This window comes from Argentina silus, assembly GCF_951799395.1.
Source record: "Argentina silus genome assembly, chromosome: 13".
Taxonomy (NCBI): domain Eukaryota; kingdom Metazoa; phylum Chordata; class Actinopteri; order Argentiniformes; family Argentinidae; genus Argentina; species Argentina silus.
Genome location: NC_139667.1, coordinates 7,336,607 through 7,361,027, shown reverse-complemented (window position 1 = coordinate 7,361,027; position 24,421 = coordinate 7,336,607). Strand labels below are relative to the sequence as shown.

At 41.0% G+C, this 24,421-nt stretch overlaps 3 protein-coding genes across 4 annotated transcripts in view; 1 reads left to right on the top strand and 2 right to left on the bottom strand.

Annotated features, from left to right (window-relative positions):
• Nucleotides 1-6,649: 6,649 nt before the first annotated feature.
• Nucleotides 6,650-15,341, top strand: afdnb (afadin, adherens junction formation factor b; the record flags this gene model as incomplete). The annotated part of the gene is made up of 23 exons (XM_083683500.1): nucleotides 6,650-6,745; nucleotides 7,559-7,751; nucleotides 8,015-8,118; nucleotides 8,323-8,474; nucleotides 8,564-8,718; nucleotides 8,872-9,077; nucleotides 9,243-9,388; nucleotides 9,616-9,707; nucleotides 9,936-10,207; nucleotides 10,405-10,548; nucleotides 10,712-10,910; nucleotides 11,110-11,204; nucleotides 11,578-11,664; nucleotides 11,811-11,876; nucleotides 12,065-12,138; nucleotides 12,309-12,427; nucleotides 12,679-12,873; nucleotides 12,965-13,056; nucleotides 13,148-13,282; nucleotides 13,462-14,376; nucleotides 14,633-14,759; nucleotides 14,967-15,024; nucleotides 15,212-15,341. The coding sequence occupies 23 exons, from the start codon at nucleotides 6,650-6,652 to the stop codon at nucleotides 15,339-15,341; spliced, it is 3,852 nt and encodes a 1,283-aa protein (XP_083539626.1).
• dusp23b (dual specificity phosphatase 23b) lies at nucleotides 15,008-17,237 on the bottom strand. Its single transcript, XM_083684146.1, has 3 exons — nucleotides 17,119-17,237; nucleotides 16,172-16,455; nucleotides 15,008-15,991 (listed from the first exon to the last, which is right to left on the bottom strand). The coding sequence occupies exons 2-3, from the start codon at nucleotides 16,439-16,441 to the stop codon at nucleotides 15,806-15,808; spliced, it is 456 nt and encodes a 151-aa protein (XP_083540272.1). The 5' UTR covers nucleotides 16,442-16,455; nucleotides 17,119-17,237; the 3' UTR covers nucleotides 15,008-15,805.
• Nucleotides 17,238-19,849: 2,612 nt separating this feature from the next.
• Nucleotides 19,850-24,421, bottom strand: part of gng2 (guanine nucleotide binding protein (G protein), gamma 2) — a 12,268-nt gene continuing 7,696 nt past the window's right edge. For both annotated transcript variants that reach the window (XM_083683410.1, XM_083683411.1), the window contains exons 3-4: nucleotides 21,303-21,419; nucleotides 19,850-21,116 (exon numbers count right to left, since the gene is read on the bottom strand). In XM_083683410.1, the coding sequence (XP_083539536.1) occupies nucleotides 20,988-21,116; nucleotides 21,303-21,389 (216 nt within the window). In that variant the 5' untranslated portion in view covers nucleotides 21,390-21,419 and the 3' untranslated portion in view covers nucleotides 19,850-20,987. The remainder of the gene's footprint in view (nucleotides 21,117-21,302; nucleotides 21,420-24,421) is intronic.

The window sequence follows — 24,421 nt, the reverse complement described above, 5'->3', positions numbered from 1 at the left end:
GCTCATACTGGTGACAGTGAAAGGAGGAGTGAGGGCTCTGTTCAAGACCCTAACCCCGCCTGAACCAGATGAGGAAGGGCTTCTCCAAGAGGAGCTCACCCAGGTTTAAAACCAATGGACAGGAGACGCAGGGCTCACAACAACTGCCAAAACTGAAAAAACCCAAAATATCCCGCAAGTTTCACTACCGCTCCATCAGAACTACCATGATTTTCAATACTACCACCTGGCAGGGAGCCATACCAAATATGACTGAGAGAAATATGTTGCCATTCTATAAGGTGAGTGGCATATTGGACTATGGGTTTATTCAGATCACATGGTTACTCTATTGTTGCCTGGGGAGATGGATGGAATCACAGCCGTTGAGAATATTGGCACTGTTGGAAGGAATTGTGAGATGGGGGATCAAAGTGTGTTCAAAAGAGACAGCTGCTTTTTAGCTTTTTTATGCTCTAGTATTATTTTTAATCTTCGAGATGGCAGTTGAATTGAGGAAGGAAGGGGCCGCCCTGAAACCTAAAAAACCAAGAGGCCAGAGGAGCAAAAAGGAGGGGGGTCGAAAAGTTATGCCTATCACATGAATTCTTTATATGATTACAGGAGAACTCTGTGGACTGTGGACGATGCAGCCAGAATGTCCAATCAACACGAGTCCTGTGGCAAGTAGGCGGGAAGTTGTGGTGCACTAACTGCTATGATCAAGAGTATCCATATGACACTGCGGAAGCTGTGTTTTGTATTTACAGTCAGTGGGAACCTCCCGGTCAAGATACGACAATATATGGAGACTTGGAGGAGACTGCGAGGGTGACCTGGACATCAGTCTTAACCGGAGGAGGATGGTATTATGACCAAGGACTACCCAGGTACTATCGTAATGGAGTTGTTAGACCTCTTGTGGTCCGAGAGTGGAAGTTAAAGCAGGGAGGTCTTCGCACTACTGTACACCTAGGCAATGGGAGAGTGGTTAAGTATGGGGAGATCATGATGGATGTGGAGAAGGCCAGAACAGCCAGACCGTGTAAGAAAACGAGCTAGTGGGATGATTAGAGAGCGGATGGGGTTTATATGGGGATGCCTCGGGCAGGTCCTTTGGCCCAGGGAAAGTGTGGTCAAAGCCGGGGCTGCGGATGTTCCTGAAACACATTTTATCTTTGATTTATCCCTCAAATGAGTGCAACTGCATAACTGCTTATAGATGATAAAATGATTTTAAAGTAGTGTAACTGCATAAATTACCTGGAAGTGATGAGTTGATTCAAATGTATGTAAACTGCTTAAACTGCTTAGATATAACTAGAACGTGAGTGTATGACCCTGTGTCACTATGTCTGCTTAGGCCTCATTGTAAGAGTAGGCCCGCTAACAAAGAAAGTGCTAGAAATAACCATGTTTAACTGTGCGGTCTTGCTCAGAATTAATCGCTGAGGCAAGGCAATATATCTTTGAAAAGTTGAAGTCATGGGTGCAAAGTGTAACCACTGAAAGAAAGAAAATATGAAGTGAAACCCGTCGAAGGGTCAGGTCAGGTGGTGGAAAGTCCCCTGGCGTCCAAAATTAAGTAGAAATATGCTGAGAAATGTGTGATGCTAATGATATAGAGAATAGAGTGATTTGCTGGTTTTAAGGCTTTTAAAATGATTGATTACTATATTGTTATACGGTAGGAGAGTGTGTTGGTAATAGGGCCTGGAAGCCATACTTGTTGGGTGAAAGGAAATGGCCTAACCACAGAGTTGCAACATTTGGGGCTGTAGCAGCCCCCCCCTTCATTGCAGGCATGCTGTGTAACAAACAGAGATACACACTATACAAAGCATAGATGTACAACAAACAGAGAAGTTTTACATGCAAAACATAGATGTACACTGTGCAAAACATAGACACAAAACACAAGATAGGGAGGTACCTTAGCCAGGGTATAAAACATGCTTTTTGGGGCATTTCGCTGGTCGCACCCCGCTGCGGAGCATATGAACCTGAGGCATCGGAGCAGGATTGAGTGTGTTGGAGACCAAGCCCGGAGCTCATACTCTGATCACATTCTGACTTACGAATTGCAACCGCTGAACAACTTTTGGAGACGAGTTTTCTTGACAAGTATTTGGAGATCATTTTAGTGACTAGACCACACTCTGAAAACTCCACAGTTCCTCTCTCAGCACGGGGCCCTACCCTTAGCTGTAGCAATTATTGTAGGTTTTCACACCGAGGAGCTATTATCATAGGTTTTCACACAGAGGAGCTATTATTATAGGTTTTCACACCGAGGAGCAATTATTGTAGGTTTTCACAAATTCAGAGGAGCACCTTTAGATATAGTATTATTATAGGAGTTTTCAACAGATTCACGGATAATACTTTGACACAGGATTTCAGGATCATCTAGATTTCAGGATCATCCAGAATTCCGGATCATCGAGATTTCAGGTTCGTCCAGAATTCAGGATTCTTCAATCAATTCCAAAGAAAAATAATTTTAGTCGTTTTTCTAAATTTTACTCGTCAGGGGCAAGGCTGAGGCCCCCCGCGGGGAATCAGAGCCTCTTGGCTGGGAAGAGGAAACTCGAGCTCACCACAAACATGGCGGATAGAGGAAACGGACCTAACTCGACGGGGTTCGGAACCGGAGCTTCTCCAAATCTTCACTGACCAATAGTAAGACAGACTGATAGGTTTTGTTATTTTCAAATTTTTATCGTTTTAAATGTTATCATGTTAACATTTTAATCACGCTGTCTGTAACCCCATTTTATGATATTTTAGCTATGCTGTAATGCTTTGAACATTAATTAAACATCATATCCTGCATTCAAAGCAACAGTGTCATGAAATTTAATGGTTTATTATTTTTACTTTAAATTGTAGAACTCAGTATAAGTCACACATATCTCCTCCTGGTAATGTAAAAGGTTATAGGCTACTGTGCATGTGATATCATAGGATCTGAAGGGTTATATCTGGCCCATTATTATTACCTCCATTGGGTATATTTTCCACACTTTCCATTTTTGGCGCCCAACGTCAATTTGCCTGCCTCCTCTGCCGACTCCACCTGAAAGATTTGGAGGCCAAACAGGTAGGCCATATGTTGACAGTTTTCAAATAACAGGGACAGACATGATCCAATATGTACTGTGTATATATGAGCTTAATAGGTATGCAGAGCACTGTTCCACAGTTCCTCTTGTTGCAGACTGCCCTGCGTGCACATTCAGTGCGAGTGGTGGTGGTCTCATTCGGCTGTCATGATGGGGCCTTGCATTGGCTGGAGGAGACAGGATGCCAGTACGACATGCTATTGGACCCGCACAGGAAGGTGAGAGTTATGTGCCATGAACATGACAGCGTGGATTGTGTACGTTTAATTTCCTGATAAATTGACTGAAATTAGTCAATGTTTGGGGATTGCAGATATACAGCGCGTTTGGCTTGGGAGCATCTCTGAAGAAAGTCTTGAACTTCACCAACATGCTTCTCTATGCTGAATATGTTGTTGCTAGTCTGGAGTTTCCCAGAGAATTACCCTCTATAGAAGATGACATGTTCCAGGTGAAATGACCAGTTACTTATTATGAGGATTACACATTCTCCTCTCACTGAAAATATGTATTCTTGTATTATCAACATAGGTTGTATCAGATGCCATTAAGGAATAGTTTTATTATGCCATGTCATTTTCTGATTCTCCTATTAAATATTGAGTATCTTTGTTAATTCAATTGTCCCTGTATATTTCAGTTGGGGGGAGACTTTGTCCTGGATGAACATGGGAGGGTGCTGTTCTCTCATTGCTGTCAAAGTCCCATAGACAGGCCTTCAGTGGAGGACATACTTGCTGCCATTGACAAGGGAGACCCATCAACTTCATGTAAACAATAGATACTGGTTAGATACAGAAATTGCTGTATCAACACGTAGAGGTGGGCTGAAGACTTACAGTGTATGTGATAGCTGATAAATTAAGTGATACATGCCTTGAATTATTTGCCTATTTTTTTATTAGATATTATATGAAGGCTGATTACATTTGATATTCATTTGAAATTCATTGAACTTTGAATGTAGAAAGGAATAGATTACATCTTTATAAATGTCTCCGTGGGCAATGGTGTACAAGGATACTGATTATCATTATAATTATGTGCCCGACAATGTTGATGTTCAAGATGACCTTTGGTTTATGAGGTGCAGTGTTACTGGAGAAACTTAGTTCCTGGAGATAATCTAGTCCCTATTGAGACGAGGCTGTCTTGATTTAATGTCAACAGATGTAAGGTCAACAGATGTAAGATCAACCCTGCTAACACACAGGGTCTGTTTGTTAACATTGCTTCATATGAGGACAGTCTCCTTTGACGTTCCGTGCTTTCTTTAGAGTTGATAGTGGCTGGACAGTGTGGGTTGTAGAGTCTGGACATGGTGAATGCAATTTAGTGTACTGTTGCCTTATACACAGTTAGTTAGTTTGGTTTTAAATTATAGTTGGCCACCAACTGCCATGTTTACATGAATAGAATGTTGGTTAATTAATTGAAACATAATGAAATGTACTCCGGAGACCAGATGAATTCCAGACTTCACAGTATGTGTGCTATAGTACTGCATATGAAGCCCCACTATGCACTTCAAGGGAAACATTAAGACCATTTCATAATCTGGCATTCTGTACAAATACAATAAAAACAGTTACACAATGATTTGTCTGTGAGGATGTTGACAACCGTCATGGGACTCAAGGCCAAGTAAGGAAAATAAACCAACTGCCACAAGTGAATGGCTGAAAATTATATGTTATCAAAACAGTTACATACTGTATAATGGCATGAACTCAACAAATGAACACAACGTATGTGACTTGTTTGGAGTTGTTTGGAGTGGGGAGCTGGGGACCTACAGTATACTCATAATGACAGATTATGAATGCATTGCATCATTGAATGAATGGTTATGCTGTGCTGTTATACTATTAGTATAGGCAAGGGAATTCTGCTCAACAAAACAGAGATACTTGTTGCCTGAACATGGTGGTTGGGTTCAGAGAGTATAGTATATTGCCTGTTTATAAGCTCAAACTCACATGTCATGTGTTCGGCACACAGTCTATGTATTTGTCCCTTCTTCTTGTTCGTTTTTTCTTTTGCCAGGGGGACATATAAAAAAAAGGAAAAATCAATCCATTATATGAACTCATGTTTGATGCCCTGATTAGAACTTATTGATTCATTATGCAGGTTTGTTTAACTTGTTTTCAGAGGCAGCATATGATTAATGTGCTGTAGCTTTCAATGGAGTACATACTATGTCCAAATATATGGTAACTGTTCAACAAGGTTATATGACTGTAAAGCTATTATTGGTGGGGGGTTTACCGTCTGTGTTTTAAAGGCATCTATGATTTCTAGATGTTTTTTTGTAACAGCATGTCATGTTGTATGGCTGGAGTGTAAACTATGGCTTATTATCAGATTCTATCTGTACCTCAAATGTGTTAGTTTCTGTATTATATTATGAATTACAACTTTATCTTCAAGCACTCTTTTTTAAATGCCCAGTACCAACCATTTTATAGTAAGGATATGTTGTTGATGTTGTGCTGTAAAGCTACTTATGAAATAAAAACGAATCAACACATTAGCATTTTCAACATCCAGACGACAATAGCCTTTATTGTTCTTTTTCTTGTTTTTTTTATAATATCTGGTTGGTTGTTGATGTTTTTGTTTTTTGTTCCATTGTAAGTTGTCCCTGCAAGCGTTAATGGCATTAACAAAAGCTGCCCCAGATAAAGAATCTTGATTGAATGGGAAAACCTGTAACATACATTCTGGGGAAAATCACATATATAGTATGCATGAGAAGTGGAATTCACTCAAGCGCAATAAACATCCCTGACATCACCAGAGGAGGATGGAATGCTCTCATAGGAAGCTTGGGCAGAGAGAGAGTAAACTTTGTTGGGCCCCAGGTCCATTAGCATACAGTGGCCTCTCCAGCCAAACTGTGTCATTTTAGCTTAAGAATTTGCCAGTGCACACACCCAGATGAAGCTGGTATGACAGTTATACACCCTAGAGATACCCAAATTGTTGAACAATAACTGGGTCTACAGTGTATTTACATACAAACTGCCATGGAGCTTTATATCAGTTCAGTTAGTGTGTTTACGACATGTTATGGCAAAGATATTTGTTGCAGTTGTTGTCATCATGCTTTAGGAAAGACAAACTGGGAGTTAAAATGAAATATGCATAATTATGGAATCATGTATTTTGGTTGGCTGGTAGGCTATGATTAACATTTGATTAAGACTGTCAGTCTGTTACATATACATAGTTACACATACCGAGGATGCGATGACCCGTTGCTAGGAGGGGGAAAGGGGGGTCATATGGAATGGATGGAGAGAGAGTAACATTATGTATAAGAATTCAAAACTAGCTCAGTAGGAGGAGTTAAGGACTAATGAGGAGAGAATGAACAATAGTTAAGAGGCAGACATTTGTAGCTTGATAATCAAAATACACAGAATAACACCATTGTGCATTGGTTGCAGTGTTTGGCTGGAGGATTTTTTTAAGGCACAGAACTGTGACTTAGGTATTTAGTGTTACTAAGGTTACTAAGCCACCGCTACTCCATCAACATGCCAGGGGAGGAAGAGCGACGGAGATTAGCAAATGTCATCCAGAACTGGAATGACAACAGGCTTGACCTGTTTGAAATAAGTCCGCCAAGCAAGGTGAGTTGACCTGGAATGCTGATGTCTTGCTTGGGTAACATTTTAGTATGGGGAACACTTATAAGGCACTAATTTGTGGCTTTTAAGTGTTTAATAAGTAGCTAATTGGGCAATTTTGGGGGTTCATTAGGTTTGTATTCAGTGTTCAGTGTATTCTCATGTTATACTGTAAGTCATGTAGTAGGTGGCCAGTTAAATGTGATTTCAGTAACCCTCCAATCATTGGCTCACCTTGGGGTTACTGGCTAGCCTTCCAAACCTCAAAGCCAACCTTGCCTCCAATAACATTGTTGTGTGGGTGTGTGTGTGGGGAGGGTGTCTTGAGGGGCTAGGTAGTAAGCGAACATGTACAGTATAAGATACTAATTAGTGCCTATTATGTGTTCACTAAAATAAAGTGTTACCCTTTATGTCTCTCCAAATTTCCATATGGGTTAATGATAAAAACCTCCGTTGTGATTTTTAAACATACTGTGAGAGCAATAAAGTTCAGAGGGTGTGCGACATCTAATGAGTATTCAATTTACAAATGGTGAACAGGGATAGTCATGTCATATTGATGACAGAGCCCTCTAATAATAAAAATGTTCTTAGTTTGAGTATTTAATAGAAATTTGAGGTGTGCTTCCAAAGAAAGCACAAATAGAACCATCTGCTCCCGATTTCCAGTTTGAATTGAAAGCAATATTTGTGGAAGCCTTCCATTTCATGCACTATTTTAACTTGTCACTGTCTGCCTGAGATTGCCAGCTGTCAATAGGAGAGATTCCATATTTCACATTAAATGATTCATGCCCTTCCCTTGTTCCCCAGAGTTTGGAATTCCATGGAGTGATGCGGTTCTACTTTGAGGACCATGCAGCAGAGAATTTTGCCACTAAATGCCTGCGGGTTTGCAGTAACACCACGACATGTGAGATTGTTGAGACACTTTCAGAGAAGTTCAGGCCTGATATGAAAATGTTATCCTCAGCCTACTCCCTTTATGAGGTCCATGCCAATGAGGGTAAGTTTCACTGCTTCTGATGAGAACAAACTCTGAGGCGGAATATGGATGATTGTGTAGAAAGATGCAGAGGGTTTTGCTACACTTGAATATTGAGGGTTTCAGTAGGATATTCCTATGTACTGTAGAAGGGTTTTTCAGCATTCAGCCTCACAATCACAAATAATGTCCTTCCCTTTTGTTCCTCAGTCGCAAATAAGATGTGCATCTATTATCTGTGTCCTTAACCGTACTCTACTCTCCCCTCGTTACCGTGGAAAAAGAACGGAAATTAGACCTCAGTGAGAAGCCTTTGGTTGTGCAGCTGAACTGGAACAGCAGAGAAGGCCGCTTTGTTCTGAAGTATGAACAGGACATCATTTTGCAGGTGCGTGACTGCCTATTTCTTACCTGTATCAACTGAATAAGAATAATTTGCTTGGTGACATTTCAAGGACTTCCATCTCCTACTCAGCTTGTGCAGATTGTATGTGGCTAATTCAAGGGAAAAGGGTGCACAATAATGAAGCTGGCAAGAGATCGTGCTTTATTTTACACCACTGTTGTGTTTGTGTGACCTTGAACAACACAGGACAACTGTCAACAGAAAAAGGAAAAGGGAGGCGTATTACAGAATTTCAAGAGGACACTGTCAAGGAAGGAGAAGAAGAAGGAGAAGAAGGGAGATGTTGCCCTTAACAACATAACAAAGTCCAATGGCCAGTCTCTTAAAAAAGACAAAGGGTAGGTCACATGTACATTTATACTTAATCTGAGGTGGGTCCCTGGCTAAAGTAGACAGACATGTGCTTGATCTCTACTCTCCATTGCAGGAAGACATCTGATTCCACTATGGAGAAGCAACTGACCAACAAGGACAAGGTCTCTAACTCAAAAATGGGTGAACAGAAGCACACAACCAAGGTCACAGCCCAAGACAATTTAGACCAACTTGGGCTTCCAGTTGGAATTAAATTCAGGGACAACTGTAAGTAAACCAAACCATTTACTTCTAATGTTATTTTCCCTCCTTTGACCATTTATATGATAATAGACATTTTTTTCCTGCAGTCTTGTGAGCAATGAACTCCCTGTCTTCTTGCTTTAATCTTCTGCCCCCTGCTGGTTTCTTCTATCACAGCTACAGAAGCGTTCCTGTCTGCTGTCATAAACTACACCAACAGCTCCACAGTTCACTTCAAGCTCTCGCCTGCATATGCCCTGTACATGGCAGCTCGCTTTGTGCTCCACCGCGACCACAGTCAGGCCTCTCGCGCCTCAAAGCATGCCCATAAAGTTACCTCTATTGTTAACACGATGGTGAACATGACAGAGATGGTCATTCAGGTGAGATTGGTACCTCCCAGGTTATTTACACCTTTAGAATGATCTCAATTATTAACTGTGAGAGACATATGTGTGTGTGTGTCCAATGGTGTGGTTTCATAGCATTTGATGGAGAGTTTGTTGTCAGAGCTTTAATGCAATAATGCTGGTCTGTCTCCCCACCAGAAGCAGCAGGCCATAGCTGGTGCTGTTGCCTTCTGGATGGCAAACACATCAGAGTTTCTGAACTTCATCAAGCAGGACAGGGATCTGAGCCTCGTCACAATGCAAGCGCAAGAGGCACTTGCCCACCTGGTGCACAGAGCTTTCAAGTAAGATACATACACTTTATTTTAAGACGCACAAAACAACGATTGTCTATGTTAACCAGCTTGAGACCATGTTCAAGTTACCATGACTTCTACGAATTTCCAGTAGACTGTAAGGAATGAAGCTAATCAACTGTATGGAACACCTTTCCGCTTATAGGAACATAAGCTATTTTTACATATCAGTGCTGATATAATGATGAAGGGCACTGAATGTGTCTTTTCTCTAGGTGTTTGATACAGTGTCTGCAGAATGATCTTAAGAAACACATGCCAGTGTTCTTGATTGATCCGGAGGAACCGAGTAACCAGCCTGGAATAGGTAAGCCTAAATCCATATTATATACAGCAACATATGTATATTCTCAGGCGTTCTGTTCTTAAGCCATATCCAAATTGAACATACACTTGACATGCATTTACATTTGATTAGTAAGGTGCAAACTGATCCAGCATCAATAGTACAGTTGAGAGTGTACCAAGCATGTGAGGCTTCAAATCGAGTGTCCCTTTACTAATTTCATTTATCACTCCATCTTCCCACCAACAGAGGGCGTCCTCAACACCCTTATGAGCACCATGTCTCTGCTGCGCCGCTGTCGGGTCAACCCAGCTCTCACCATCCAGCTCTTCTCCCAACTCTTCCACTTCATTAGTGCGTGGCTCTTCAATAATCTGATGAGCAGCGAGGCCAGCTCCCTGGGCCTGCGCTCTCACTACTGGGGAGCCACTCTCCGCCAGAGGCTCAGTGGCATTGAGGACTGGGCAGAGAGGCAGGGACTGGAGCTGGCTGCGGACTGCCATCTGAGCCTCATCGTCCAGGTGTGTGACTATAGATGCATGTGTGTATGCATGTGTCTGTCTGGCTTTTCAAAATAGATTCCTTTGCCACAGATATTTATTTACAAGTTACAATTTATACATGTTTCAGTTCAGTACATTATCAATCCTTCATACCCAACCACTTCACCACACTATTCACGAGGTACTAAAATTACGGGATGGTTGGTTATTTCTAGGCAACTATGCTCCTGACTATGAACAAGTACTCCATACGAGATGTCAAGGATATCCAGAATACCTGTTTCAAGTTGAACTCGCTCCAGCTTCGGACATTGATGAGCAGCTACCTCTATGCAACCAACGAACCCCACATTCCCCCTGTGAGTACCAGCTATATCCAATCACTCAAGCCCTTTCAAAGAGGTGTCTACATAAGTTACACATTTTCATTGTAGAACACAGAATGACAAATACTAAATTACAATGTTCTACAATAGTTTACCTATTCTCTCCACATCTTAATCTCTCTCAATATCTCTCCAGGGTCTGATTGACAGTGTAGTGGCTGCTGCAGAGGCTGCTGCAGATGATCTGGTGCGTAGTGAGGGGCGGGACATTGAGATGGAGGAGAGCCCTGACCTTCACCTTCCTTTTCTGCTGCCAGAGGGGGGCTACACCTGTGATACAGTGCGAGGCATTCCACATGGGTTTAGGGAATTCATGGAGCCAATTTGCCGCAAAGGTAACTGAAATAAATACAGACTGTGTTTAAAATCACATTTGCAATCAACCTGGCATTAAAATGTACCCTACTGATGTAAAGTGTTACCAGACACAGTATGAAACACACAAAGGAAATGACACATGGAAATAGATACATGCAGATGGACGCATATGTTTGATTGTAGAGAGTGAACTAAATGTTCTTTCTTTTCCCTCAGGCCTCTGTACCCTGACTGCTCACTCCCACTCTGTTCGCATATGGACCATATTTTTCAGTAGAGAAATGTGTTTCTCTGCAAGGGATACAAATCCGGTACATCTTTGTTTTGCCTAGCAGTTGTGTATATTTATTTCATTTGCTATTACACATTTTTGCAATGCACCCTTTCGAAGCTCCCTGTAGAACCAGTGAATGTTGACTTTCTGTTTAGTCTAAATAGGCCATGTATGAAAATAAATGTATATAAAAAATATATATACAGTATATGCAGATACAGTATGACCTTTTAATATGTAGTTAGTACCTATTAAATGATCTAATACTACGGAAGTGCATTCTCCTGCTCTAAAACAGAGTAATCTCAATAAGTCATATACAAAAGGTTTTGGTATATTTATGTATCCCTTTCCAACTCTGAGCCCTCAGTCGTTCTTAATGGTGTTATCTTTTCTCTCTTTTTCATCAGGCAATTCATAGAGAACCAGAGGTTGTGAACATCACCCTGAAGAAACCCTTAAACTGTGGGATGGGAGTCAGCATTGTGGCTGCCAGGGTATAGTACTTGATTGCCTCAGCCTCTGTGGTGTCATTTTACGGATGTCTTTCCTTCTCAAAATCCTCCATGGACAGAACCAATTCAGACTCAATATTCTATAGCTAAAATTAAACCATGAACTTCCTCTCAATCTATATTCCTAGGGAGTAGATCGAGATGACCTTGGGATTTATGTCAAATCTATTGTCAAGGGAGGACCAGCAGAAATGGTGAGCTTGCATTCAAATTTCGGTAGCATGTGTAATATAGAACGATAATAATACAATACCATTTAAAAACTTAGTTCTGTGGATACAGTATGCAATATACATTCAATAAAGCAGCTTCATACATGCAAATCCTTGGTAAGTTCATCAGCTGAGAGACACATTGTTTACATGTCTTTATGTATGCATAGGATGGCAGGTTAACTGCAGGAGATCGGTTGCTGACTGTGGATGGGCAGAGCCTTGTAGGACTCTCACAAGAGAGGTACTATACACTCTTACGCTGCACTTGCTATTTTGGTACTACTCTGTACTGTATCTAAAGATATTCTTCAAAAACAAACGCTATTAATATTGTATTAACCCTTATCTTAACAGTATCAAGTGGAATTCAAGTGACCCATCAATAAGTAATGGTGACTTGTCTTGATTTAGGGCAGCAGGCATCATGATGAACACTGGCCCAGTTGTGACTCTAAAGGTGTCAAAGTTGGGGGCAACTTACCATGGTCTGGCTGCATTGCTAAATGAGCCACCTTCAATAGTGACCACAGGTATAGAGGAATACAATCATTATTTCCTCATTTTGTCTTCTAGAACATCTAGTCTGTGGTCCTCTGTGGCTCAGTTGGTAGAGCATGGAGCTAACAACGCTTAACTTGTGGGTTTGATTCCTGCTAGGACCATATATACTGAAATGTATGCACTCACTGCAATGTAAGTCACTTTGGATAAAAGCGTCAGCTAAATGGCATATATTATATATATATTATATTAGTCTGACCAAGCCTTTTTGTTCCTTAAGCATTGACTGACAGCGGTCACAGCAATGCTAAGCCAAAGGGTCAGGCCCTGATTCTGTATGATGGCATGGAGCATGGCATGGCATGGAGTCCTTCAGGGCCTGGGGGAAATCACCATGGAACAACCAGGAGGAAGAGAGAGCAGACACTGCTGAGCAATAGACTAAAGCTGTATCGCTCCAACCCCAACATGGCCAGTAAGTATATACTGCAATAAATATATACCATTGAAAAGTTAATATAGTGTTGCTTGGGGGAAGCTCCATCATGTTGTTCTCACTTCAACAGATCCTACTTTAGATGAAGGAGAGGAGCCTGCTGATCCAGTCATGATAGGAAGTAGAATCACTGCTGTCTCCACCAGCAACCTCTGTTCTGATGTAAGTGAACAAGTCAACCATGCCCGAGTGTGTCTAAATGGAATTAAATGACTCCTTCGTTGAAACTCAGGAACAATGTTGTTTCTGTTAGACGTATGCAAGAGAATGTCAAACACTGCCGCGACCTAGATCTCAGGACAAGAAAACCCCAGCAGACTTTCAACAGCCACATCCGATGTCCAAAGTGCCAGTAGATGGACAGATCTCCAACAAGAGGGCCTTTATGGTGAGTCTTGAGCACATCTTCAAAAAGCAGTACAACCATTACTATCTCAAACAACATATTTGGTATTCAAAAACAAATCTGTTCAACCTACTGCATTGCACTAATCCGTTTATTTAATTTATGTAGAGGAAATTTAATACCAAAAATGGAAAACGAATTGCGAATCATTTCCTTCTCAGCGACAGGCACTTTCACAAGAGAACCTTTGCATGGAGCGTGGGGACCCCCTAGTGGACAAGCGAAATCATGTGTGGAACCAGCAGGATCAGGCCAAAGACTACCAGAGCCATTACTCCTCTCACCCTATGAACTGTAGCATCTCTACACATGATATCCACTCCAACCCCACTCCATCCAATATACACCAGCAGAATAGCCGCAGAAGTGGGCCAGGCCACTGGAGAACCCCAATGTTGCAGAATCCTACTGTGTCAATTCAGCCAATTCGCATTGATATCCCTGTTACAAGACCAAATGACAGCTACTCCTATCCTCCATTCACTACTTTCCAACAAAATGGGACTTTACTGGCAGTGAAGTTTAATAAAAACCCTGAAGGTCAAGGGTCATCCCAACTCAGCAACCAAAAACAGGGTTCAGTGTCTAAAAGGCTATCTCAGCCACCCCCACTGTCGTCATCACAGCTGTCCCAACAGCACTTGGCCTTACAGAAACAAACAAAGCCCCAAATGTTCCCCCCTCTATCAAAAGATACATCCCTTCAGAAGCTCCCTCCCCAACAAGGTGCCACACCAAGACAACAGGACCCCCAGTATTTTACTATGAATCAGGAGACAATTGAAGGCAATGGCCTGTCCCCTGATCCCTGGAAGAGGGATGCACGGGAGAAACTGGAGAAGGAGCAAAGGCTGCATGTTGTAGACCTGCTAGAGCAGGAGGTCCAGGAGCTGCAGGCCAAAGCCAATCGCACCCCAGAGGAGAGCGACAGGCTACGTAGGCTCACCCTGGAGTGGCAATTTCAGAAGAGGCTGCAGGAGTTCCAGCAGAATGGAGACGATGATGAAGAGGAGGATGAGGAGGATATGGACATGATGATGATTATGCAGCAACTTGAGGTTGAGAACAGACCACAGGTGAGCCTACTTCCTAAAATATATCACTACCAACAGGGGATATGAGGTGATATCAGTCTTGTATTGATATACTGTAGTTCAAATGATCAAATGATCATGGGAGGGAAAATCAGCAGAAGATTGCAAGCATCATCGACATTGATTATGCATATTCAAATGTATAACATGTTGCAAGTGCATGTACTGTAGAGACTACATATGAAAACTAAAAGCTTTCATATGAGGCATTTGTATAACAAAGCACTCTGAATTCCAGCTGCAAGACAAGGAATACTGCAAGCATCAGCAACACAGTGAGATTTACACACAAGAGAGTAAAGACTTGGACAAGCAGGCAAAGACCCATCACCTTGGAGAGGAGGATAAGGAAAAAAACATGTCAGGTACAGTACATGTTATTTATTTCAAACCTTAGACAAAGCGTCGTCCTGAGAAGATTGCAAAATAAAAAATAAACATTTCTTTTCAACCCCAAAATGATTATTATTAATTATTTGTGAGACATGTATTTGAATCATTTTCATGTTGCATAGAACACTCTAACAATTGAAAGTCCTTTCAATTTTTTTTTCATTTTATTCTGCTAACAGGGATCATTAAAGGTTCTAATGGACTTGATGAAGAGTTTCATAAGAAGTGGTCAAATGAGTAAGTTTCAGACATGTTTGAGCATGACCTAGGTCAGTCTTAGACAACTCTTTTTAAGCCCTGGGTAAGCCCCCACTAAAAATAATGATAACATTGGTCATAAAAACATGTATCAATGATGTACACAGTAATAACCCATGGAACGTAGGTTGAAACCCACCCAGTCTTTTATTTCTTTATGTTGCAGAGGCCAGGAAAAAGGGACCTTTCGGAGTGAGGCCGCCCCTGAGAACCTCACTTTTAGGGAGCGTCATCATCTCTTTTCCCTGGGGTCAAGTCCTGCAGGCAAGGTCAAAGCCTTGTTAACCCCATCCTGAGAGGATTCTCCACATGTCAATCAACAGGCTGAATCTTTAAAGAACCAACAAGTTCCATTTTACATTTATGGCATTTAGCAGACGCATTTATCCAAAGCGACTTACAACAAATACAATTGTTTAAGTCAGTGAATCATCTATCCATCAGTCATCATAAGAAAAAGTAATCAATGCTCGGACCAGGGGCCATTGGCAGTCACAATGCTAGAAGAAGGATCAAACAAGTCAAACATTCAGTAGCAAAATGCATACTATGTTGTTCTAGCATGTTGCTTCAAGGTTCAGATAGTTTGAATGTGAATTACATGTTTCTGTAGCCATCGTATAGATTACGGAGTAACGAGGCACTTCCCTAAAAAATCAGGATGCCCTCAACCTTAAAAATAGCCCAGCACCACCCCCCAAGAGTGAACGTGTAACTTGAACCCTGACCACACCAACTTGTTTCCTGTAAAGAAAAGCAGTTATTTAATCCGCTGATAAAATTGCACCACTGCTTTCTCCTGTTCGTGTGTTTCAATGGAGCCATGACGCATTCTCCGGATCTCATTGATGGCATCAATCCCAGTGATTTTCCTAGTCTTCACCAGATAGCAGGCCAGCATTGTCCCTGTTCTCCCATGGCCATGCATGCAGTGCACTGCAACGCCCTAGAGCAGAGAGAAATTCATCCAGTTGGTTCTCACAAGCTGTGTCCAGAGACCTGCCACACTGAGTTAAGTGTTAAGTATGTTAATGTTCATTTAGAGTAATGTAAAAGGCAAAAGTATATAAGTCGTATGTCATTGTACTGTAACCATTAACCACTCCTTGCTGTATTTTGTCCTTACCTCACCCTTGCTGTTAGCCTCCTCCACAATTGTCAAAAATCTTTGAATTTGCTCAGGACTTGGGGGACAGAAGTCTGTTATTTTTATGTGATGGAGGACCACACCTGGACAGGTGTCATAGTAGGGTGGTTTTCTTTCACATAAGCAAACCAGATGTTTAATGCCATTATCTAGTAGATATTGGTAGTCAGCAGTCATTCGGGGAAGGGCTAATCCTGCCAATTTGGACGGCTCAACCCAGGAAAAGTTATGGGGTGGAGAAGAGGGCATTGCAAAACGACAATCTGCAATAATGTGAAATAAAGAGTTGATTTAATGACAACAAATTACCATTCAACATCATGTTATAATATGGCATGGAACTAATTTGTAGTCTAATATACGCTCTGACCAGGGGTTCATTTGCTTCATTAAAAAACTGAACATTGTGTGATGTGTCCCTAAAATGTATCAAGAGATGATTGGTATACATTTTGATAACACACTAAATTAAACATTTATGACCAATACGTGTATTAACTTTCTTATTAGGGAAACAAACAAATAAATAATACAAATCTAATGACACTGTTACAATCGTTTCATTTGCTTATAATTTCAAATTGAACCGTTAATAACCGTTATGCGTCTTGCCAGTATGATCTTTCAAGTGTTCTTAAAGGGTTGTTCTAAGAACGGGAGGACACAGAGCGCAAGAACCATTTTAGAATACAGCCATAGAGTTCAAAGGGCACTAAAGTCTATTTTTGGTAGGAGAGCCATCACAAGCACATTAAATATTACTACGCATTTACGAAAACTAAAAGCAACGATAATCCATGACAAAACGTTAACATTGGAGTCAATAAACCGAATATTTTCAATCAAAGACATTCGCTAACTTGACTGGGAAATGCATGCCTCGGGTCAGCTGGCTAGCCGCTGTCATTCATTAACCGGACACTTACATCCTTAAAGTTGGCCAATCCTGTGTTGAAAATGATGCGTTCAATCTAAAAACGGACTGTCCTATCTAACAACGAACAGTGTGGGGTCGAGGATTACTCGGGGGTAGCTAGCGGTCCTCGTCGCTCTGCATTATGCCGACTTGTTAGTATTGCGTAATCCTCGTTATATTACAACGTCTAGCAGCACAACGGATCTGTCTACTCTGAGGTCCAATAGTCGAACTCCGCCCACCTACTTCCGTCACTGTACGGTACTCTACTCGGCAACACTTCTAGAATATGGATCAGGTGAGTTTGAGTCAAAAGCGATTAGAAAATGTTGATGGCATTTTTCTGGGGCCATACAGCATCAATTTCTTTGTGAGGTGCTATCCAGGGTCCTGAAAGGAACCTAACCCTAACGCTTATATAATGAATAGGTACTGTTCTAGCAAGTCCAGATAACAGATGACTTAATAGAACTCACCTGATATGCACCTGATATGCATGGAAAAATAGTTACACACAGTTCATTATATGTGTTCTACGCAGTGCAGATAGGCCACTTTGAGGTGTATGGCCGGAGTAAATAGACATCAACATTTGTTAAAACATCGCTTTAGACTCAAAGTCACCTGATCCATATTCTAGAAGTATTGCCGAATAGAGTAGTACCATAGATTAATTGAAATCTTTGAAAAATAGCTTTGTACAGTCCATTATATGCGTCCTACACAGTGCAGATAGGGCACTTTGAGCTGTATGGCCGGAGTAAATTTCCATCAACATTTGCTAAGACACCGCTTTAGACTCAAAATCACTTTAGTAGTGTTGCTGAGTAGAGTGGTACAAGAGATTAATTTAATTCTTTGAAAAATAGTCTTGTACAATCCATTATTCTGGGGCAATGCTATTTAATCAGGGTAATTAGGATATGAGAACAATTACAAACCCTTGGGGGGGTTTGTAATACCAAATACTATACTATACCAAATATGATATGGTGATGATTGATTTATATATTTCCCTATTTACCATGTTTAAATGCTAAATAAAGTTTAATTTGGTCGCTCTTATTTTCAAGAAATCCTCATTTACTACATTTACATTGGCCGAAAGTAGGTGGGCGAAGTTCCACTATTGGAGCTCAGAGAACACATATGTATGTAGATCAGTGATTCTGTGCAGCGGCTCGCTCAGAGACCGATCGTTTTAAACACGCAGCCGCAGATGGATTTTGTAGAAACTGCGTTGCTATGAAATCGTACCCCGTTGCCAGCTACAATAATTAAATGTTGAAGTTACGCGGTATCATAATGGTAGTTCACGCTTTCCATTTATAGACATTTTGCGGTTATAATTAATGTGTGTCAGGATGGCCGAGCGGTCTAAGGCGCTGCGTTCAGGTCGCAGTCTCCTCTGGAGGCGTGGGTTCGAATCCCACTTCTGACAAGTATTTTTCTTGCGCGGAGGGTTAGTATATTCAACCTGAAGTGTGCAGATCTGTCTGTGTGTGTGGAGATGCTTAGCTTCAAGTGGACTGAGAAATGATAAATAATGAAAAAAAGATTGATTGAACTGTAGAAATGAAAAGGTGGAACTGTCCTCCACGTGATGGCACTATAGAGCAAATGATAATAATACCGAACTACATAACAGTTTACAAATAGCGACCCCCCCATTTTTACATGTTTCAGGTTCTCAGTTCAAATTATAGATATTCCAATCAGTTCTCAATGGTGATGATTACATTTCTGTGTCCACCTTGCTAAATCTCAACAACCTATTAGTACATTTTCGAAGCTATTGTGCATGCTAAATATATTTATATATCTTTGTTTGAGAAAACATTGAATCAGGTATATTTATACTGGCTCAGTGCACTGGTCTTGTCTTGAGAAAGTGCACATCATGCAACCGTCTGTACAGTATATGCTTCTATAAAGAGTTGTTTATTGTTGTTGAATGCCTCCAGATAGAAAATTGACCTGACATTTGTCTCGTGCCATTTTGTAGGAAATTTGAGAGATGACTAACTGATATTTAATAAGCCAGCCCAATCCATAACAAATCATTGGGGTTACACTCCTCTCTAAGTGTTTTGCATGGCATTGTACTAAATTGAGACCTTTCCCCAGAGGTTTGACCTTATACATAGCATGTCACGCCCTCTACTTCCTCCTAGTCTGTGCCAGTGCCTCCCTCTGTCTGTCTTTGTCTGTCTGTTTGTTTTGTGTGTGGCCGTGGCCAGGCTCCGGTTCTCTGTCACTCACCATCTCCTCCTGCTCATTCTGCTCACCTGTTGGTCATCTGCTCATCACCTCCTGTACTTAAACCCCGGCTTCCCATCCACTCTTCGCCAGACCGTTGCAAATTCCACTCAAAAAGAGCTTCTTACCACACAATCCATTAGTGTTGGGTTGAATCATCGCTGCCCTTATGCAACTTTGCTACGAACTGATTGAGTGAAGACCATGCAGAAATAGGGCATAATGTGATTTGGAGTATCATTGAATTAAACCAGAGAACTCTGTGTGCGCTGAGAGATAGCACACAAAGTCAGGTTACAATGAGGCACAACTGTTACCTTGCATTGTCTTAAGTTTAGTGTGGTTAAGTGTTTTAAAGTAAGTGTGTTTAAGTGTGTTAAAGTTAATTTACTTAGCATATGGCATTACTAAAGTTATTAATAGGTGTCTTGTAGGGTGATATTCGTTGAATGTGTATTTCTTGTTCATTGAGGAAGAAAATAAACATCTAAAACAATAGAGCTTTACTGATCATAAGGTATCCATTTCAGTTCAAATATGGTCAGTTTAAGACGGTTTATGAATAACCCCTATGGTCTTGTCTGTAAAGTAGATGTTCATTGCTGTCTCATACTTCAGCTAGTACAGTGCAAAGTGCAGACAATTTTCCCCACCAAAAGCTTTTCATAAGAGATGTGCGTGTCGAGTCCATGTTGGGTCATTATCATTTTAATACAGTTGGCACTTCCAGATGGAGGCTGCCTTTGCCATACAATCTCCACATTAAAAGAAAAAAAATAGTTGTTTGTCCATTTCATGCAATAATTAATGATACCAACACAAACGTTCAGATCACACAGCACAACACGGCTCACTTGCTAGCAGTTTATACAAATAGTAAAAAGAGAGCTTGTATCTGAAGGAAACAAATGTAATTACAATGTATCACATTGCCAGATAAATATGTATATACTGAAACTTTTTTTTTCTCATAAGTTTAAAGAAATGTGTCTGTAAAGATTATCACTGATTTGAACGTTTAAACCTTCCATTAAAAAAGCTGTCACTAATCTATTGATGTAGAAAAAAAGTTAATACAGCTGTTTCAGTAATCACATACCATAATAGAAAGCTATCTAAGTGATATAGCTAAACTTTAGAATTGAAATGAACATGAAATAACCAACAATAAAAAGAAAACATTCCAATAAACAGGCGGTATCCTAGTGACAAGATCAGTAGCTGACCTACAGTACCAGACCCACCACAAACCATTTAACATAACACCTGGAAGTTCCAAAAGAACCACAAAATATTTTTTTGTTTTTTTCTGTCAAATCATTTTTTTTTTTACACAACACAACCTGAATACTTGGTTGATCGGTTGTCCGTCATGTTTCTGGGTCATCCTCATTCTCTTGTGTCACCTGACTACACAGATCCCTTAAACATGCTGCACACACCTCAATAGCGACCAAACCTTTTAAATGGTTAAGTATTACTCTGTGGTTTTAATTGCACTCTTTAGGTGCCAATCGAGAAAGGGGCATTCGCCATGCCCTCTTGCTAGGAGAATTCTACGTGTTGAACGTCCACGTTCATGTCCCAAAATGAGCAGACTGCTATAGGACTATGCCTTGTTTACAGGATGGCACAGAAAAACTTCTTCTCCCTAAAGGGGTTCTCGGATGCGGGCACTGGTGACAACAGTGGATCCTCTTTGGCATGGGCTTCGCAGTATGACATTAAGTCTGCTGCTGCTTTTGACACCTGTAATTGAACATATATGCATAAACACATAATTAGAAACCACACAATACATATTGATATACTGTATATATATATATATATATATATATATATATATATATATATATATATATATATATATATACATTTCTCTGATATACATAATAACCAGTATCTTCTTGGACTGTGAGGTTATTTTGTGCTCACTTTTATCCTGTCAATATTGGCCTCCATTTTCAGCTGCTCCACCAGTTTCCTGGCTTGCGCGATGCTGGCTGTGTTGTTGCTCGCCATGGGGCTTCTCAGTTAGGCCTTGTAGGCTGTCTGGGGCAGAAAGAGAGAAGTGTTTAAATTCCTAATGCATCCAAATACAAAGACAATTTCCTATTCTGGGAGGAGCAGTACTCACTGGCACACAGGCAATAGAAGTGAGTGTACTGAGAGCAAATTCACCCTTTGCTATCTCTCACACACACACACACACACACACACACACACACACACACACACACACGCACACTTTCACACACTGAGACCACAGACACACACACACAGGCATATTATTTATGGTGGCAGTTGCTAGGCAGCACATGACAGTGAGGGGGAGGGAGAGAAAGTGTGAAGAGAGACTGAGGGGACGTTGCTTTGTCCATTGTTATGTTTGCAGCCAGTGCTAAAGTTACATTATGCTGGGCCTTCTATTAAGAACTGCCATTCTGTGCTAATAGGATGACGTGAATGTCATGAGGTCATAGAACATGTTTACTCTGCATGGTGCATGTGGGAGCAGAATACCCAGCTCAGCTCACTGTGCAGGACCATAAATCAATGTAGGCTACGGGAGTTATCCTCTCTGACAGCAAATGCTGACAGTACCCTCCATTCCTCAGCAAGTTCTTACCATGTGTATGTTTGCTACAAAATATAAAATGAGGACTTCTTCACTACTACAATAGTAACGGATAGTAGTCTGATCACCTTTATCAGTGCTAAGGTGCCTATGCAGATTATGTTGAGGAGCTGAATTTATGTAACACGAACAGGCTGTATTTGCAACTATTGAACATCAATACGGATCTGATCTCAAAGGCATAGCTTGCTCATCAGCATTTACTGTGTGCTGATCCCCTGAGAGTTTAAGACCTCACATCAAAGGTGACTCATGAATAGTCTAATCCATACACTGCATATGCAAAGTAAATAGTTCAGGGTAAACTTTTGAAGGACAGATGTCTCAATTCAAGCAATTGTTGATAACACCAAACCACTCCATACGTTCATTCATAATATTCATGCTGCGTCAGAGGTGTTAACAGCATTAAAACATAATTATTAAAAAAATAAATGTACACAAGATAAAATAAAAGAATGAATGGAAATTAAACTTTCATCACTGTCTTGTCTGTTTTCTCTCTTGGTTTAAAAGGACTTGATGAACTATGGCCCTCTAGAACACTGCCTTGTGATTAATCCTATCTGTGCCCCCCAGCACTCAGCCCCATGCACTAGGACTTGCTGTGGTATGAGTCCCTGTGTTAGAGATTGATCTCAGTGTGATGCTGGAGCATGAATATTGATGTCCCACAGTGGCACACCTGTCCATGCGGAGCCCTCAAAGGGATAGCACTATAAGTTGCTAATGGCTGGTGGTGAAGCTTCCACTGTCACAGCCTGCACCCTGATCTGCCTGAGCCACAGGCTCCATTCCAAACCTATTGCATTAAACACAGCACTCTGCTAGCCCCTAACCTGCAACTTTCAGAGCTATCAGCTATCAGTTTGACTTTGTCAAACGTTGTCCTAAGCAGTGTAGGGAACTTCAACTTGGATTGAGTCTGGAATGTTACGAAAGAAGGGATATGGCTCAAGTCTTCTGGACTGACACATTTGTTTGCAAAAGCAAAAATATTTCACAATCTAAAAAGTCTTCAATTGGAAAATACAAAGTACCACTATGGGGAAAATCTGCATAGGTTAACACCACTGCATAGGTGAACTATTGAATCCTGATCTGAGCAAGAAAAGCATTAATTCAGTTTATATGGTGGTGAGGTAGTTGCACAGTCCCCTGCACATTTTGAGGAGACTTAGGTCAAGCAAGCACAAACCTTTTAAATGGTTAAGTATTACTCTACACGACAAAGAACACTGTATATCTACTGTAAACATGGAAAGATGCACCTGTCATCTGAGTTCAATTCAACCGAAACCTGCAGTCTAGTTTTGATGCAATAGCATATTGTGCATGCTTTTTCCTGTTTTGAAACCTCAGTCATCGTGCACTGTCTTTACAAAACACAGAAATGAGGACTTAAAAGCCGAACACGACTATGTCGATTTTATGAAGAGGGTTTATAACCACTATAAACAGTCTAAGTTGTATCAACAGTGTTACATAAACCATTTTTAGCCATTAAGATTCTGGGGTCCTGGTTGTTCTCACACACTGGAGCTCTTCACCTTATAGGGGCACAGCAGCATCTGTATACAGGGACACTGCCTGGGACTGGAACCCACTCACTGGTAGAGTGCCAGCAGAGGCAGGACGAACTGTGCAGGAGTCAGTGTCATACTGATACAATTGTTCTAACATGGTGATGATCACCACCTGGGGATTCCGGAATGCTAAAATCTGGATTTGTGATTCCTTTCTAAGAGCTTATAGGGTCCATTGTATTGATGTTTTTGGAGGAGTTAGGGAGGTATAATCTGGTGTCCCTCTGAGGAGGCCATATGCCTGCCCTTTCCCCACATCTGCCCCCAACGAGAGGCAGGAAGGCCAGTGGGGGACTCTCAGGAGCCACATATTGGACCGGCTCAATGCCCATGAAAGTATCCGATATTCGTGGAGTATCTGTTTTAACCCCACACGTGTCTCCTTTTTAAGGTTTTAATATTGTAAATACGATTTGCATTTATAAGCTGCAGGGATGTGAGTGTATTAGATTCATAAATCGTGAATGTAGAACTTGTTTTGGATGTGGAATTTAGAATATATGCATGGATAATACAGCGTTCTGTGGAGCTAAGGTTAAAAAGTTTCAACTGTAAAAAAAAATAAAAAATAATGCATTTGTAAGGTTGCCCCACTCATTGAAATAGGGCAGAGTACAAGGGTATCATTGACAACTCTGAACAACTCCCCCCAAAATAACACTTGTTTCGTAACGAGGCCACAATATTATATCGTTTTAAACTCTCATGGGAGATGTCAAAACAGGCCATCATATCACCAGCCTATTGATAGGGATGTTACTGTTTAAGGTTTCTGGGATGTCTCAGGAAAAGTAGGCCTTCATTCTTCACGGAAAGTATTCAATTAGCAA

Coding starts and splice junctions, on each gene's coding strand:
- dusp23b (XM_083684146.1), bottom strand. CDS start 16,441: ATGCCCTCTTCTCCACCCCATAACTTTTCCTGGGTTGAGCCGTCCAAA. Junction 15,992..16,171: donor AGGCTAACAGCAAGGGTGAG/GTAAGGACAAAA, acceptor TCTCTGCTCTAG/GGCGTTGCAGTGCACTGCAT.